Genomic DNA, 12,101 nt, shown 5'->3' with positions numbered 1-12,101 from the left:
AAACTACGTCTCTTCTACGAGTAAGTACTTGCTTTCGTTAGTTTATACACGTTAATTTCATGCAAGTACTTGAGCTAGTTCGTAATTCTTGTGAGTTTACTAAGCATACGTATGAGCGTGTATTACGAAACCTTATACATAAGTATAGTAGGAAAGGGACAAGCATACGTAAGTAGTTTGAAGTCTCTTAACTTACAGTAGAAGTATGTGTATATATATATATATATATATATATATATATATATATATATATCTGATCGCAAAGTTTAGGTATGTTAAGAATATCGAAATATTAACCTGATAATACCTATAGATAAACCGAAAGAAAATTTGATTTTTATCGATGGATATAGATACAATTCGATCGTAAAATACGTCAGATAAAAATATTCCACGAGTTATATAAGATCTTTATCAGGATAATTTCATTGTTGTAACAAGCTAACTCATGAAAACTAAAGAAACTTTAAGAAAAGCGCAAGAGAAGTGCAAGTTCGAAGAAGAGTCTTTTGCTAATCGATTATCGTGGTTTTATCTTGGTTGAGAATAATAAAACACAACAATAAAAGCGAAGAAGAGAAAGAAAAGAAGACAAGAGAAAGAAAAAGAGAAAGAGACGGAAATTAGTTCTGTTCAGCAACGAGAGTCCATTGCTGAGGATCATTTTCGTTTTACTGGCACGTCTACTATCGATACCCGAGAAACGTCGGGTTAATTACTGTCGAACTTTACGACACCTCGCGAGCTACGTCTATCTGTTTTATACGATAAAAGGGGAGAAAGAGAAAGAAGGAGAAAGAGAGAGTGAACAAGAAGAAGAGGGACGCTGATTGATTGCCCCAGGGTTATCGAGATCGCTGTAAAATAAATTCATCGTTGTGGAAGAGCGAATAGGAAGATTGTTCTCGATGAGTAAACGTCGTAGAATAAACCTAATCATCCCCCTTTTTTAAGAATACTCTATCAAATTTCGATGATACACGCGATTTTATTATAAACGATTTATAAAAAAATAAATATCAATAAAAACAGGACAATACGTGCGATGGATAATTATATGACGATAAGAAAAAAAAAAAAAAAACAAAAAGAAAAAGAAAAGAATCCCAATGAATATTTTCGATCTATTTCGCGTTCACGTTTTAAGCTGCACGTTTCTTTCGAAATTCGAATATATATTAATAAACGAGAGAGAGAGAGAGAGAGAGAGAGAGAGAGAGAGAGTACGTGTCATATATGCATACATATAATAAAAAAAAAAGAAAGAAAAAAGAGAGAAACGGATGTCTTATAAATATTTTCGACGTATCTCGTGTTCATGTTTCAAGTGCACACGTTTCTTTCGAAATTCGAATATTAATAAACGATAGAATACGTGCGATATAAATAACATACATACGTACCTACGTACGTACGTACGTACGTACGTATGTATAATAAAAATAAAAGAAGAAAAGGAAAAGAAGAAGACAAAAAAAAAAGAATTCCTACAAATATTTTTGATATATCTCGTGCCTATAGTAAGGTTTCTTCTCCAGTTTCGTAAAATTCATCGTAACGCGAGAGTAAAATTGATTTCGAAGAATAACAGATAGGTCATTCACGTGACAAATAATTAGATCGATCGAAGGAGATACGGAAAAATATGAGAGAAAATTTTCGATCGGGTGAATAGTTTAATCCGAACAAAATAAAATAATAATAAAGATACATATGATATATCAGAACCCCCATACATACATACATACATAGATCGTCGTGATTCATTTTTCAAATGAAAAGAATAAGGTTTTAGGTAGTTTCGTATCTAATCTCGAGAGATGAGCTACTGGTCATCACTTTACTCTGGTCCATGCCCTCTCAGGGGATTAGTCAAATCCCAAAATAATACCGTGGGCGAGCAGCACCGTGCAACGGTACAAATGGCAGCAGCAATGTAAATCAGCATCGCTGTTTCTCTCTCTCTCTCTCTCTCTCTCTCTCTCTCTCTCTCTCTCTCTCTCTCTCTCTCTCTCTCTGTCTGTCTTTCTGTCTGTCTATCTGTCTGTCTGTCTATTTGTCTCTCTCTCTCTCTCTCTCTCTCTCTCTCTCTCTCTCTCTCTCTCTTCATCTTCCATCTCCTTTCTATTCCTCTCCGAATTTGAACGATCTAATCGGCAACGATGTTGGTACGTCGCAATAGAAACGCCCCTGTAATACAATTAGAGTACATTACCGCAGCTTACACGGTACGCTTTCTTAAGCAAATATCCTCCGATTGAATGGGACGCTTATGCTACGATGGCATAGGACAAACACATGCTTAATTCCGTACGGAATAATCGAATCGTTTGGCGATCGTCTTCAGTTAGAATTACGGAATTTGGAGGATGCCTAGGAAATCCATATTATTACGACGATGAAACGGAATATGTCCATTATGGGGAATGAATATTTCTTTCCTTTCCCTTTTTTTTCTTTCTTTCTTCCTTTCTTTCAATTTTCTTTTTCTTTTTCATTCTTTTTTTTCCTTCTTTTTTTCTTTCTTTCTTTCTGCTTGATTTCTTTTGCTTTCTTTTTTTTGTTGTTTTTTTTTTTTTTTTTTAACAAATCGATCAGGATTTAATGAATTTCACGGAGAGATATAGAAACGTTCCTCGCGGTGAGCGTGTGGAAATAGCGATATACCGAGTGGTCACCGAGCCACTGGGACAATATTTTTTCACGAAACGATCGTGTCATCCGTTGAAAGCTCGCGATTCTCTGTTTTGATTTCTGACGGTAGCGTACAGAGAGTGGGAAAAAAAGAAAGAGAGAGAGAGAGAGAGAAAGAGGGGGAAGCAGAGAGGACTTGAAATAACTCGTGGCAGGAGAAACGACGTCTATTAATAGTTTAGAAGAGAGCATCATCTTTGTCGCGAGTTCGGTAGGTATCTCTCGTCTCTGGTTTTCTTGTAAAATTCATCGGTGAGCAACGATAGTAAGGGGTTTTACCTTTGTGCGTTTACGAAGTATCGGATAACGATCGATCGATCGATCGATTGATTGATTGATCGATCGATCGATCGATCGGTCGGTCGGTCTATCAATACCAAAGTTCGAGTTTAAAAGAAAGGACACGAAAAGCGCCGCCGCAGCCGCCACCGATCGTCTGGTGAATGTACGATGCGCCTAGACGGGTCGAAAATAGATCTAGGGAATTGGAGTTGCAGTATAGAGTATAAGAAAACGGAAGCTGAGAGAAGAAGCAGTGAGGAGGAAGAGGAAGAAGAAGAAGAAGAAGAAGAAGAAGAGGAGGAGGAGGAGGAGGAGGAGGAGGAGGAGGAGGAGGAGAAGAAGAAGAAGGAGAAAAAAGAAGAAGAAGGGGAGGGTAAAGCAAAAGTTGAGTTGTTGGACAAAGACGTAACGAGACTTTGAGAAGAGAGTTTTGGCGAGCCGAAGACACTGAACTTGGAATGATTCTCGGAGCTTGCTCACCTATAAGCCGACTACTGGAAGGAAGTTAAAATCACGTTGGTGTGAATCTAAATAAAGAACTATGGAGAGGAGAGAGTGAGAAAAAAGAAAAGAAAGAAAAAGAGAGAAAGAGAGAGAGAAAGAGAAAGAGAGTGGGGAGGCATCGTGTTCCAAGAGGGATACGAGTGTAAGAATGGTAGAGAGAAACGCGTGCAACAACAGCGGTGGTGTTGGTGGTGTTGGCGGCGGTGGCGGCGGCGGTAGCAGCAGCAGCGGCAGCAGCAGCGGAAGCAGCAACAACAGCAACGGGAACAAGATCAACGCATCCCTCAATGGCGTATCAAGCGTTGTCCGTGAAGGTGGAGTCAAAGTTACAGTTATCGAAGAAGCCGTTGGACTTGAGGAGGAATTGACGAGTTTACGCCGTGCCAGTAGCGCTAAATTTTCTCTATTCAAGTGGTTTAAACGAGCCGGCAGTCGGGCTGCCACGTTTGAGAAGAGAAGAAAGATACTCGATAAGATCGCTGTTGGAGAAGAAAAAGAAGAAGAGGGAGGTGAGGGAAGAGAGGAAGAGGAAGAAGAAGAAGCAGGAGAAGAGGAGCAGGAGGAGGAGGAGGTGGAGGAGGAAGAGGAAGAGGATAGAGGACGACAACGTAGCGTTTCCTCGAGCGCGGAAAGTGTAGAAACGTTCTATAGTACTACAACGGTACGAAGCTTCGCCTTTCACAGCGGTGGTCTCATCACGGGTAAAGAATTGTCATTGGGTATTTTGAAGCAGGCAGCCGAAGTAGGTCCCTTCGCGGCTGGAGCCTCGAAATTGGTTGCTAACAAAGAGAACAACGTCGCGGATGTCGCCTCTACGTTGCCATCTAACGCCCATTCTCGCAGAAGGGATATCACCACGAGATATTCCCTTCAACCAACTAAAACAAGTTACTCTTCGTGCGGCAATTTTCCTTTACCGGAGAAGAGACCACTTTCCGGCACCTTGAGAAGAATTCAGGATAAGGATTCGAACGGCGAAGTTATCGTAAGGCGTAAGGTACACGTTAAAGGTAAAAGAAGAGCACCGAATCCTCCAGAAGTATCGAAGATCATCGAGGTCGATGTACGGGTGGGACAATCAAAAAATAGCAACAGACGAAAGAGACGAGCGCCGAGACCACCTGAAAATATTGAGACTTCCGAGAGTTCTTTGTCTTTAGAAGTTCGAGAGAAGCCAACTATCGCCGATGGTGGAATGGACTCGGGAAATAAGGAAGAAGAGGGACAAGTAATCAGCAACGATACCTTGATATTGCAAGGCGGCGTTCTACATTCGAAGAAGGACTTAGAAAAACAAAGTCCGAAACTTAAAAAGGATCGAATAGTTTCTAATAATTGTTGTGTCGGTGTTATCAATAGTGCTGCCGGTTCTAGCTCGACACGAAACGATACGTTATCGCAGGATTTGACGAACTTTCGAAACGTTGGTGACACGGGAACGCTTAGCACCGCCATGCCGCGACCTTGGTACAAACGAAGCGTCTTCGAACATTCTCGGGATTCCACGTCGTCTCGAAAGGGCGATGTACTTCGTGCATCCGCGGCTATCGGCTCGATGGACACCAAGGAAGAATGTGTCGGTGGTGCACAGGCGGTATCGTCGAGTCTTACCACGACTACTACTTCTACTTCGGCTTATTCCATGGATGCTTCCCTTTCTAGATTGAGTTTCTTTCATCGTGGTGAACGACAGATGGAGGAAAGAAAACGTGACGTCAAAAGAAAATCTGGATTATCCATCCTAACTAACATAAGCGAACTCGACAAAGAGGCTGCTGCCATCGTCCAGGAAGAACAGGCACGAGCACGTGCCTCTATGCTCTTGAAATCCTCGAGATTTACCGAGGCTTATGAAAGGACAAGCGATGTCAATGAAGAACTCGTTCAGGACATGGTAACGTCGGCGATGGAAAACTCCTCTCCGAAACAACGCGGCACCCGAGCATTGATATCAAAATTCAACGCGATAAGTAATATTACAAAAGTCACGGTCAACACAAATTTCTTCGCAAGAAGGGATCAGCAAGGCTCGAAATTCGAACAAGACGTTATCAGAAAGACTAGATTCGAACAAACCGATTGGAAAGAAAATTCCAAATTTTCACGCGTTGGTCAAGCTAATGCGCGAGTCGAGAAGGATATATCCAAGTATTTTTTGCCGCAGCAACAGCAACAGCAACAGCAACAGCAACAACAGCAACAGAAAACAACGACCAGAGTCGAGAACAAAGATACAGAAAGAAAAGTAGTACCTGAGAATAAGTTTACTCCAAGAAAGGATAACAACGATCGTCTGATAAAAGAGACTTCCAGTAGAATATCGTTCCTACAAAGCCAGCTCGTTGCAAATCGAATGAACGAACCTTTAACTTCTCGGACGGAAACGGTGGTGCCCTTAATGGAAGAAAAAATGAAATCTAAACAGGAATGTGCCAACGAAATAAGGGAAAAGGAAAGAAAAATGGATAACGTTATTTCCGTAGGCGGATACTTGTTATCTCGTCAGCGTGATTCTAATCAAGTTGAAAGTATAGAAAATGTTTTATCCAAAGAATCGAGAAAACAAAACGATCGTAACGTAGAAGCAAATGTGCAAAAAGAATTCACGAATATATTCGATAAAATTGATAAACAGTTACGTACTACGAAGGAATTGAAACATGCCGATCAATTAACACCAATTTCTAATCTCGAAGCAACCAAAGAGAGAGTGATATTACCTATAGAAGAGGAGAAAAACGAAGGGAGGGAGAAGGAGATAGAAAAGGAGGAAGAAGAACAAGAAGAAGGAGGAGGAGGAGAAGAGGGAGGAAGAGAAGGAATATCGAGTAAAGTGACTAAAGTCCTTGACATCCTCGTGGAAGCTGAGAAAGATGGGAAAGCAAAGAAGGCACTTATGCGATCAACGAAATCGATACCTAACGTAGATGAAACTAATCGTAAAATCGAATCGGACATGACTAAATTGAAATCATCGAACAGCAAGATATCGTCGGCGTCATTGTTGAACACTATCGAGGATCAGACTACGACGGATTTGAAGGAAATGTTGAAAGAAATGAAACATTCCTTGCCAAAACGTCCGAAACCAAAGAAACGTTTTATCGAGGAAGGATTAACTAATTTTATGGTCAAAGACGTCTTACCGAGTACAAGCAAGATTTCTTATGTCGCAAAGTCAGTGTTGAAGAAGGAAGCGACTCCATTAACCTCAACCTCTCAGATCGATTATGAGATTGAAAAGCAAAAAGTTTCTTCGTCCTCTCAAACCAGCGGAAATCTACGACGATTGAATCAACCATCAACGTCTGCAGGATGGAAACAAGAGGATGTGGTTTACAAAACATCTGGCAAAGCTGTGTCAGGCTTAGCTCTAGCTAAAAACACATTTCAATTGATTCGTCCTCGTGATTTCGCTGTGATCGAAGCTATCAAGACCACCAAGGGACAACACAAGGAAAACACTTACGCGAATGTAATCGAACGATCGCTCTACGCTAACGCTCTTGTTCATCCCTCGACTAAGCAGCAGCAGCAGCAGCAACAGCAGCAGCAGCAACAGCAACGTGATGGGGATCTTTCACGTATCAAGGGAGACTCTGTGAGTGGCCGAGGATTACCGACTATTTCACCCTCGAACGAACGAAAATATCTACAGTATGACGACGAACCTAAAGAAGGTCATTAATTAAGACACGATTAAACGATTATTTTCTTTCACGATTTTCCTGATCTTCCTAAGAAAAAAAAGAAAAGAAGATAAGAAAAAAAAACAGGAAAAGACCAAAAAAAATATTCTACTTTTTCTCTTTGTAGAAGACGTATCCACCGGTAACATGAACACCCTGGCTATAAATCGTTTGTTAAGAAAATTAGAGGCAGCCATTGCTTCCGGTCATCATCAGCAAGCGGCAGGATTAGCAAAGGAACTCGCACGATTAAAGATTCATTGTTCCGTGATACGACAACGTACGGCACGTCTAAAGGATCGATCGATAAAAGTTAATATGTACATCGAAGACAAACTAGCTCACCAAGGTCCTATACCTCTTCAGGTAAGCGATCGTAACGTTCAATATCTATTTGTTATTTATTAAAGGACATTATACATAGTTCGGTAAGCGAACCCTTATCGTAGTTACCAACGAGGATGACTGTCGCCGAATTGAAGACGAAAGTCTACACCGAATTCGAAATACCAACGAACGTACAACGTTGGATTATTGGGAAAAATTTGGCTGATCGCGATGAGGCTACCCTTGAAGAATTACAGGCGGTCGATGGCTCACCTATTTTCTTATATCTCGTTGCACCGGGTAAGTTCTTTGAAGAAAGAAGAAGATGGAGGAGAAGCAGAACGAAGAAGAACGAAACAAACAAAGAAATAAAACAAAGAAAAGAAAAAGAAAAAGAAAAAGAACAAAACGAAAACATCGTAATCAATTTTCTAGACAATTAACTATATTAACTAAGAACAACGTCCTATCTTATTTAGAATTGCAAAAGGATTCCGTAGTGCAGGCAGAGAAATCAAACTCCGTGGAGGAACTTACGAAGGTTGAGAAGGAAATACGTCAACCGGAAGAAAAAGTAATAACGGAGAAGGAGGAAGTTAAACCGACTACTGTCACTCGCTATGAAAAACAGGTAAAATTGATTACTTGCTGCGATTTTTACGATCCGTTCGAAATCAAAAATTTTCTTCCATTAAAATTTCTAGTTCGCGAAACTCGAACTTTTTCAAATGTTTCGTATTTTTTCGAGCATGTTATCGTTCGTTTTATCAAATATACGTATCGTTTTGTTATCAGTTCTTAAAATTCTTGTTTTTTTTTTTCTTTTCTTCTATTTTCTTTTTTCTTCTTTTTTTTCTTCCTTGTTTTTTCTAAGATACACGTGCGGGAGATATGTATATCATGATATACCAGAGAAATATAGCGTTGAAAAAAACAGCAAAAAAAGAAAATAGAAATAAAAAAGAACAAAGATCAAATTAAACAGAAAGATATATATTTATAACGTTTCTCTTTCCGAATAGAAAAAATATCAAATTGATATTCGGATCTCAATTGTATGTAGTTAACATTCTCGATAGCTTTGTTCAATCCGCGTATAGATTTCCGTTGACGAGTCTCTTTAATATTTTTATATTCTATTCTGTATTTCTCGAATCGAACGACAGATTGAGCCAGATGAAGAACAGACGCCTGAGGAAGTGAAAATGGAACGATACGAAGAACTCATCTCGTTGGAGAATTGCGATGTTATACCAAATTCCGAAGCTATCGAATGTCCAATATGTTTCGTAACATATGGTCCACGAGAGGGTGTTATTCTCAGAGATTGTTTACATATGTTTTGCAAGTATGTATGTTCTACTATAGAAAAAAATAATTTCCAAAATTATATGATATAATCGTAATAATAATAAAAATATTGCTATATCGTAATAATATAGTAATATAATACAGTAGAATAATATTATAATAAACTGTAGTTATATATTATGATACAGTAATTTAATATACCTACAATAAAGCAATTTAATAATATACCATAGTAAAATAGTTTATAATTTCCTCATAATAATTTTATCATTATTTCATCACAGACTTTGCATAGCTAACACAATAAAATATTGTGAAGAAGCGGAAGTAAAGTGTCCTTACAGAGACACCGAGTATACGTGTGAATCGACGCTTCAAGAACGCGAGATAAAGGCGGTGAGTTAGATGGTTGACTACATAGCCTTTAGGTTAAGCTAAAACATTTGTTAGAGATTAGCAGGTGAAACTAAAGACAATGACAACGTTTAGCTCGTCGAAGCGGAAGTATATCAGCAACACCTAGCCAAGTCGATAGCACAAGCAGAGAACAACGCTGGAAACAATGCCTTTCATTGCAAAACACCAGACTGTCCTGGTTGGTGCTATTACGACGATGACGTGAACAATTTTCTGTGCCCTGTATGTGATGTAAATAATTGTCTAACGTGTCAGGTGAGTTTCATTTTCTGTTTCCTTCTTTTTGGAGGGTATTATTTTTTTTCTCCTCCAATTAAAAATAAATCTAAATAAAAAGAAGTCTTTCTTATTTTTTTCTCTTCTTTCTTTTTTTTTTTTTTTATTTCTTTTAATACAGGCCGCACATACCGGTAAAAATTGTAAACAATATCAACAAGAGTTAAGATTGACGAAAGAAACCGATCAAGAATCTCGAAGGACAGCAGCAATGCTTGAAGAAATGGTCGACAGGGGTGAAGCATTGGCGTGTCCTACTTGTGCAGTCGTTCTCATGAAAAAATGGGGTTGCGATTGGTTAAGATGTTCCATGTGTAAAACAGAAATATGTTGGGTTACAAGAGGACCACGTTGGGGACCAGGAGTAAGTATTAAATTCAAATTTATTAATGAGGATTTTATTATACTTAAATATAGATACGAATACATGTATATATATATATATATATATATATATATATATATATATAGTCTGTATGTATGTATATATGTATATATGTAACTACACGTTTCCTTTATCGATCGTTTTTCTCTTTCACAAAACCCAAGGGAAAGGGTGACACATCCGGAGGCTGTAGGTGCGGAGAAAATGGAGTCAAGTGTCATCCTCGTTGCAATTACTGTCACTAAGAACCATCGGAAGAGTCTGCAATTGCCTTGCCAACGGACAAACACAATGTGCCTATCTATTCAAAGCGTATATACCACTGGTACTGATGGTTCTAACGACGTTAAAGATTCAAAATAATTTGTTATTGTACGATTTCCGAAAGAGAAAGAGAGAGAGGGAGGAGAGAAAGAGGGAGGGAGAGAGAGAGAAAGGGAGAAACAAATAAACAGAGAGAGAGAGAGAGAGAGAGTTTCTCTAAAATCAACCTCATCCTTTTGAATTAATAATTAAGAAAATTTGTAATAAATGAAGACATCACTATGGAAAATGCAAACGAATTTCAATCTAATCTTCGTTACTTATAATGATAAGTTATATCGATAAGAATAAATTTAATATTATAGGTATTATGATATTATAAAATAATATTTTTATCTTAAACTTAATACGTGTTAAAACAAATATAATTTTTATGTTTTTAAAATACAGAAGAATTCTGGATACGTGAAAAATGTTTGTAAATATATGAAATATAAAAAACGATAGAACGTTGTTCTAGTACGTATGTATGGATGTATGTATACACATAGATAGATATCGAATTATATACATACATACATACATATATATATATATATATATATATATATATATATATATATAACAGATAGACATATACACGTTCGTTGTCATCGAATTCAAAATCCTAACATTGAACGCGTTATGCTTTACGTATTTTACCTCTACAATTGAAATGGACGAGATTGGGAAATGAAAGAGTGTGCCGACAACAGAACGAACAGGAAATATATCGTGTAATCGAATTTCCGCATTTTTACTTCTCGCGAAAACATTCGAATCGACATAGTATCGGAGGGAGAGGAAAAGAGAGAGAGAAAGAGAGAGAGAGAGACAGATAGACAGATAGACAGACAGACAGACAGAGAGACAGACAGACAGACAGACAGAGGGAGACAGAGAGAGAAAGGAATTCTTTTTTTCATTTCAAACGAATGAAAAAAGTTCATCCTTCTAAATTCTATCCGTCTATCTCTCGTAAAACTATTATTTGAATTTTTATTCTATTGAAACAATTATTGATCCGATATAGCGTACAATATATTTATTATTTGTTTTATAAAAAAATTAATATTGTTTTTGTAAAAATATATTTTATATTTCATGATAAAGTATATTTTAATAAAATATATAATCAAATTAAAAAAAATGTATATATATATTGTAATTTATCTCTTTCTCTTTCTCTCTCTATATATATACGTATATATATATATATATATATATATATATATATATATATATATATATAGATACAATTATAATTTGATTAAATTATAATGAATTTTGTTCGAAAAAAATGGAGCATAATGATTCGATAAATTGTAATACGATTATAATTCGATACAATACGATAGAATATTTTTTATTTGTTTGACGCAAAAATGAATATCGTACTTTTTAAAATATATACGACTATTACCTATCCATGAATCCATTGATATTATAGCTCGTGACGAGCCTTAAACTCCTTCAAAAGCTTGCATCAGTGAATCAGTCTGTTTTTATTTTCTGAAGTTTCCATAACAAGTGGGTTTTTACGAGGTTGAGTTGTCAGCCTCTCAACACTCAACCCCTATTAGTCGCCTTTTACGACAAGCAGAGGATACTGTGGGTATATTCTATTTCCCCTACCCACAGGGGGAGTAAAGACGGATATACAATTTATAATCTGTTTGATTATGTTGGATTTTATTCAAAGAAAAAGGGAAAAAGAAAAAAAAATTTGCTAAAGTCATATAAAAATTTGAAAAATTCTAACGATTAAGTTATAGTAGAATATATTTCTTATTTCTTCTATAAAAAAAAAATTATTATCAATTACATAAAATACAATTCTAATTACAATTTTAATCGGATAAATTATAATAATATTATACAACGATATAATAAAAAAGAGTAAATTTTTTTCA

At 37.1% G+C, this 12,101-nt stretch overlaps 1 protein-coding gene across 1 annotated transcript; it reads left to right on the top strand.

The window, feature by feature from the left end:
• The first annotated feature begins 3,295 nt into the window (after nucleotides 1–3,295).
• Nucleotides 3,296–10,448, top strand: LOC122635743. Its single transcript, XM_043826310.1, has 9 exons — nucleotides 3,296–7,160; nucleotides 7,297–7,535; nucleotides 7,619–7,796; nucleotides 7,976–8,127; nucleotides 8,663–8,844; nucleotides 9,092–9,203; nucleotides 9,297–9,479; nucleotides 9,622–9,864; nucleotides 10,050–10,448. Exons 1-9 carry the CDS (start codon nucleotides 3,629–3,631, stop codon nucleotides 10,128–10,130), a joined length of 4,902 nt encoding a protein of 1,633 aa, XP_043682245.1. The 5' UTR covers nucleotides 3,296–3,628; the 3' UTR covers nucleotides 10,131–10,448.
• Nucleotides 10,449–12,101: the final 1,653 nt, after the last annotated feature.

The sequence above is a fragment of the Vespula pensylvanica genome, chromosome 19 (assembly GCF_014466175.1).
Source record: "Vespula pensylvanica isolate Volc-1 chromosome 19, ASM1446617v1, whole genome shotgun sequence".
Classification (NCBI taxonomy): Eukaryota; Metazoa; Arthropoda; class Insecta; order Hymenoptera; family Vespidae; genus Vespula; species Vespula pensylvanica.
Note: the sequence above shows the minus strand (reverse complement) of the source record. Positions and strands in the feature narration are given on the sequence as shown.

Coding starts and splice junctions, on each gene's coding strand:
- LOC122635743 (XM_043826310.1), top strand. CDS start 3,629: ATGGTAGAGAGAAACGCGTGCAACAACAGCGGTGGTGTTGGTGGTGTT. Junction 7,536..7,618: donor AAGGTCCTATACCTCTTCAG/GTAAGCGATCGT, acceptor CCCTTATCGTAG/TTACCAACGAGGATGACTGT. Junction 8,845..9,091: donor TGTTTACATATGTTTTGCAA/GTATGTATGTTC, acceptor ATTTCATCACAG/ACTTTGCATAGCTAACACAA.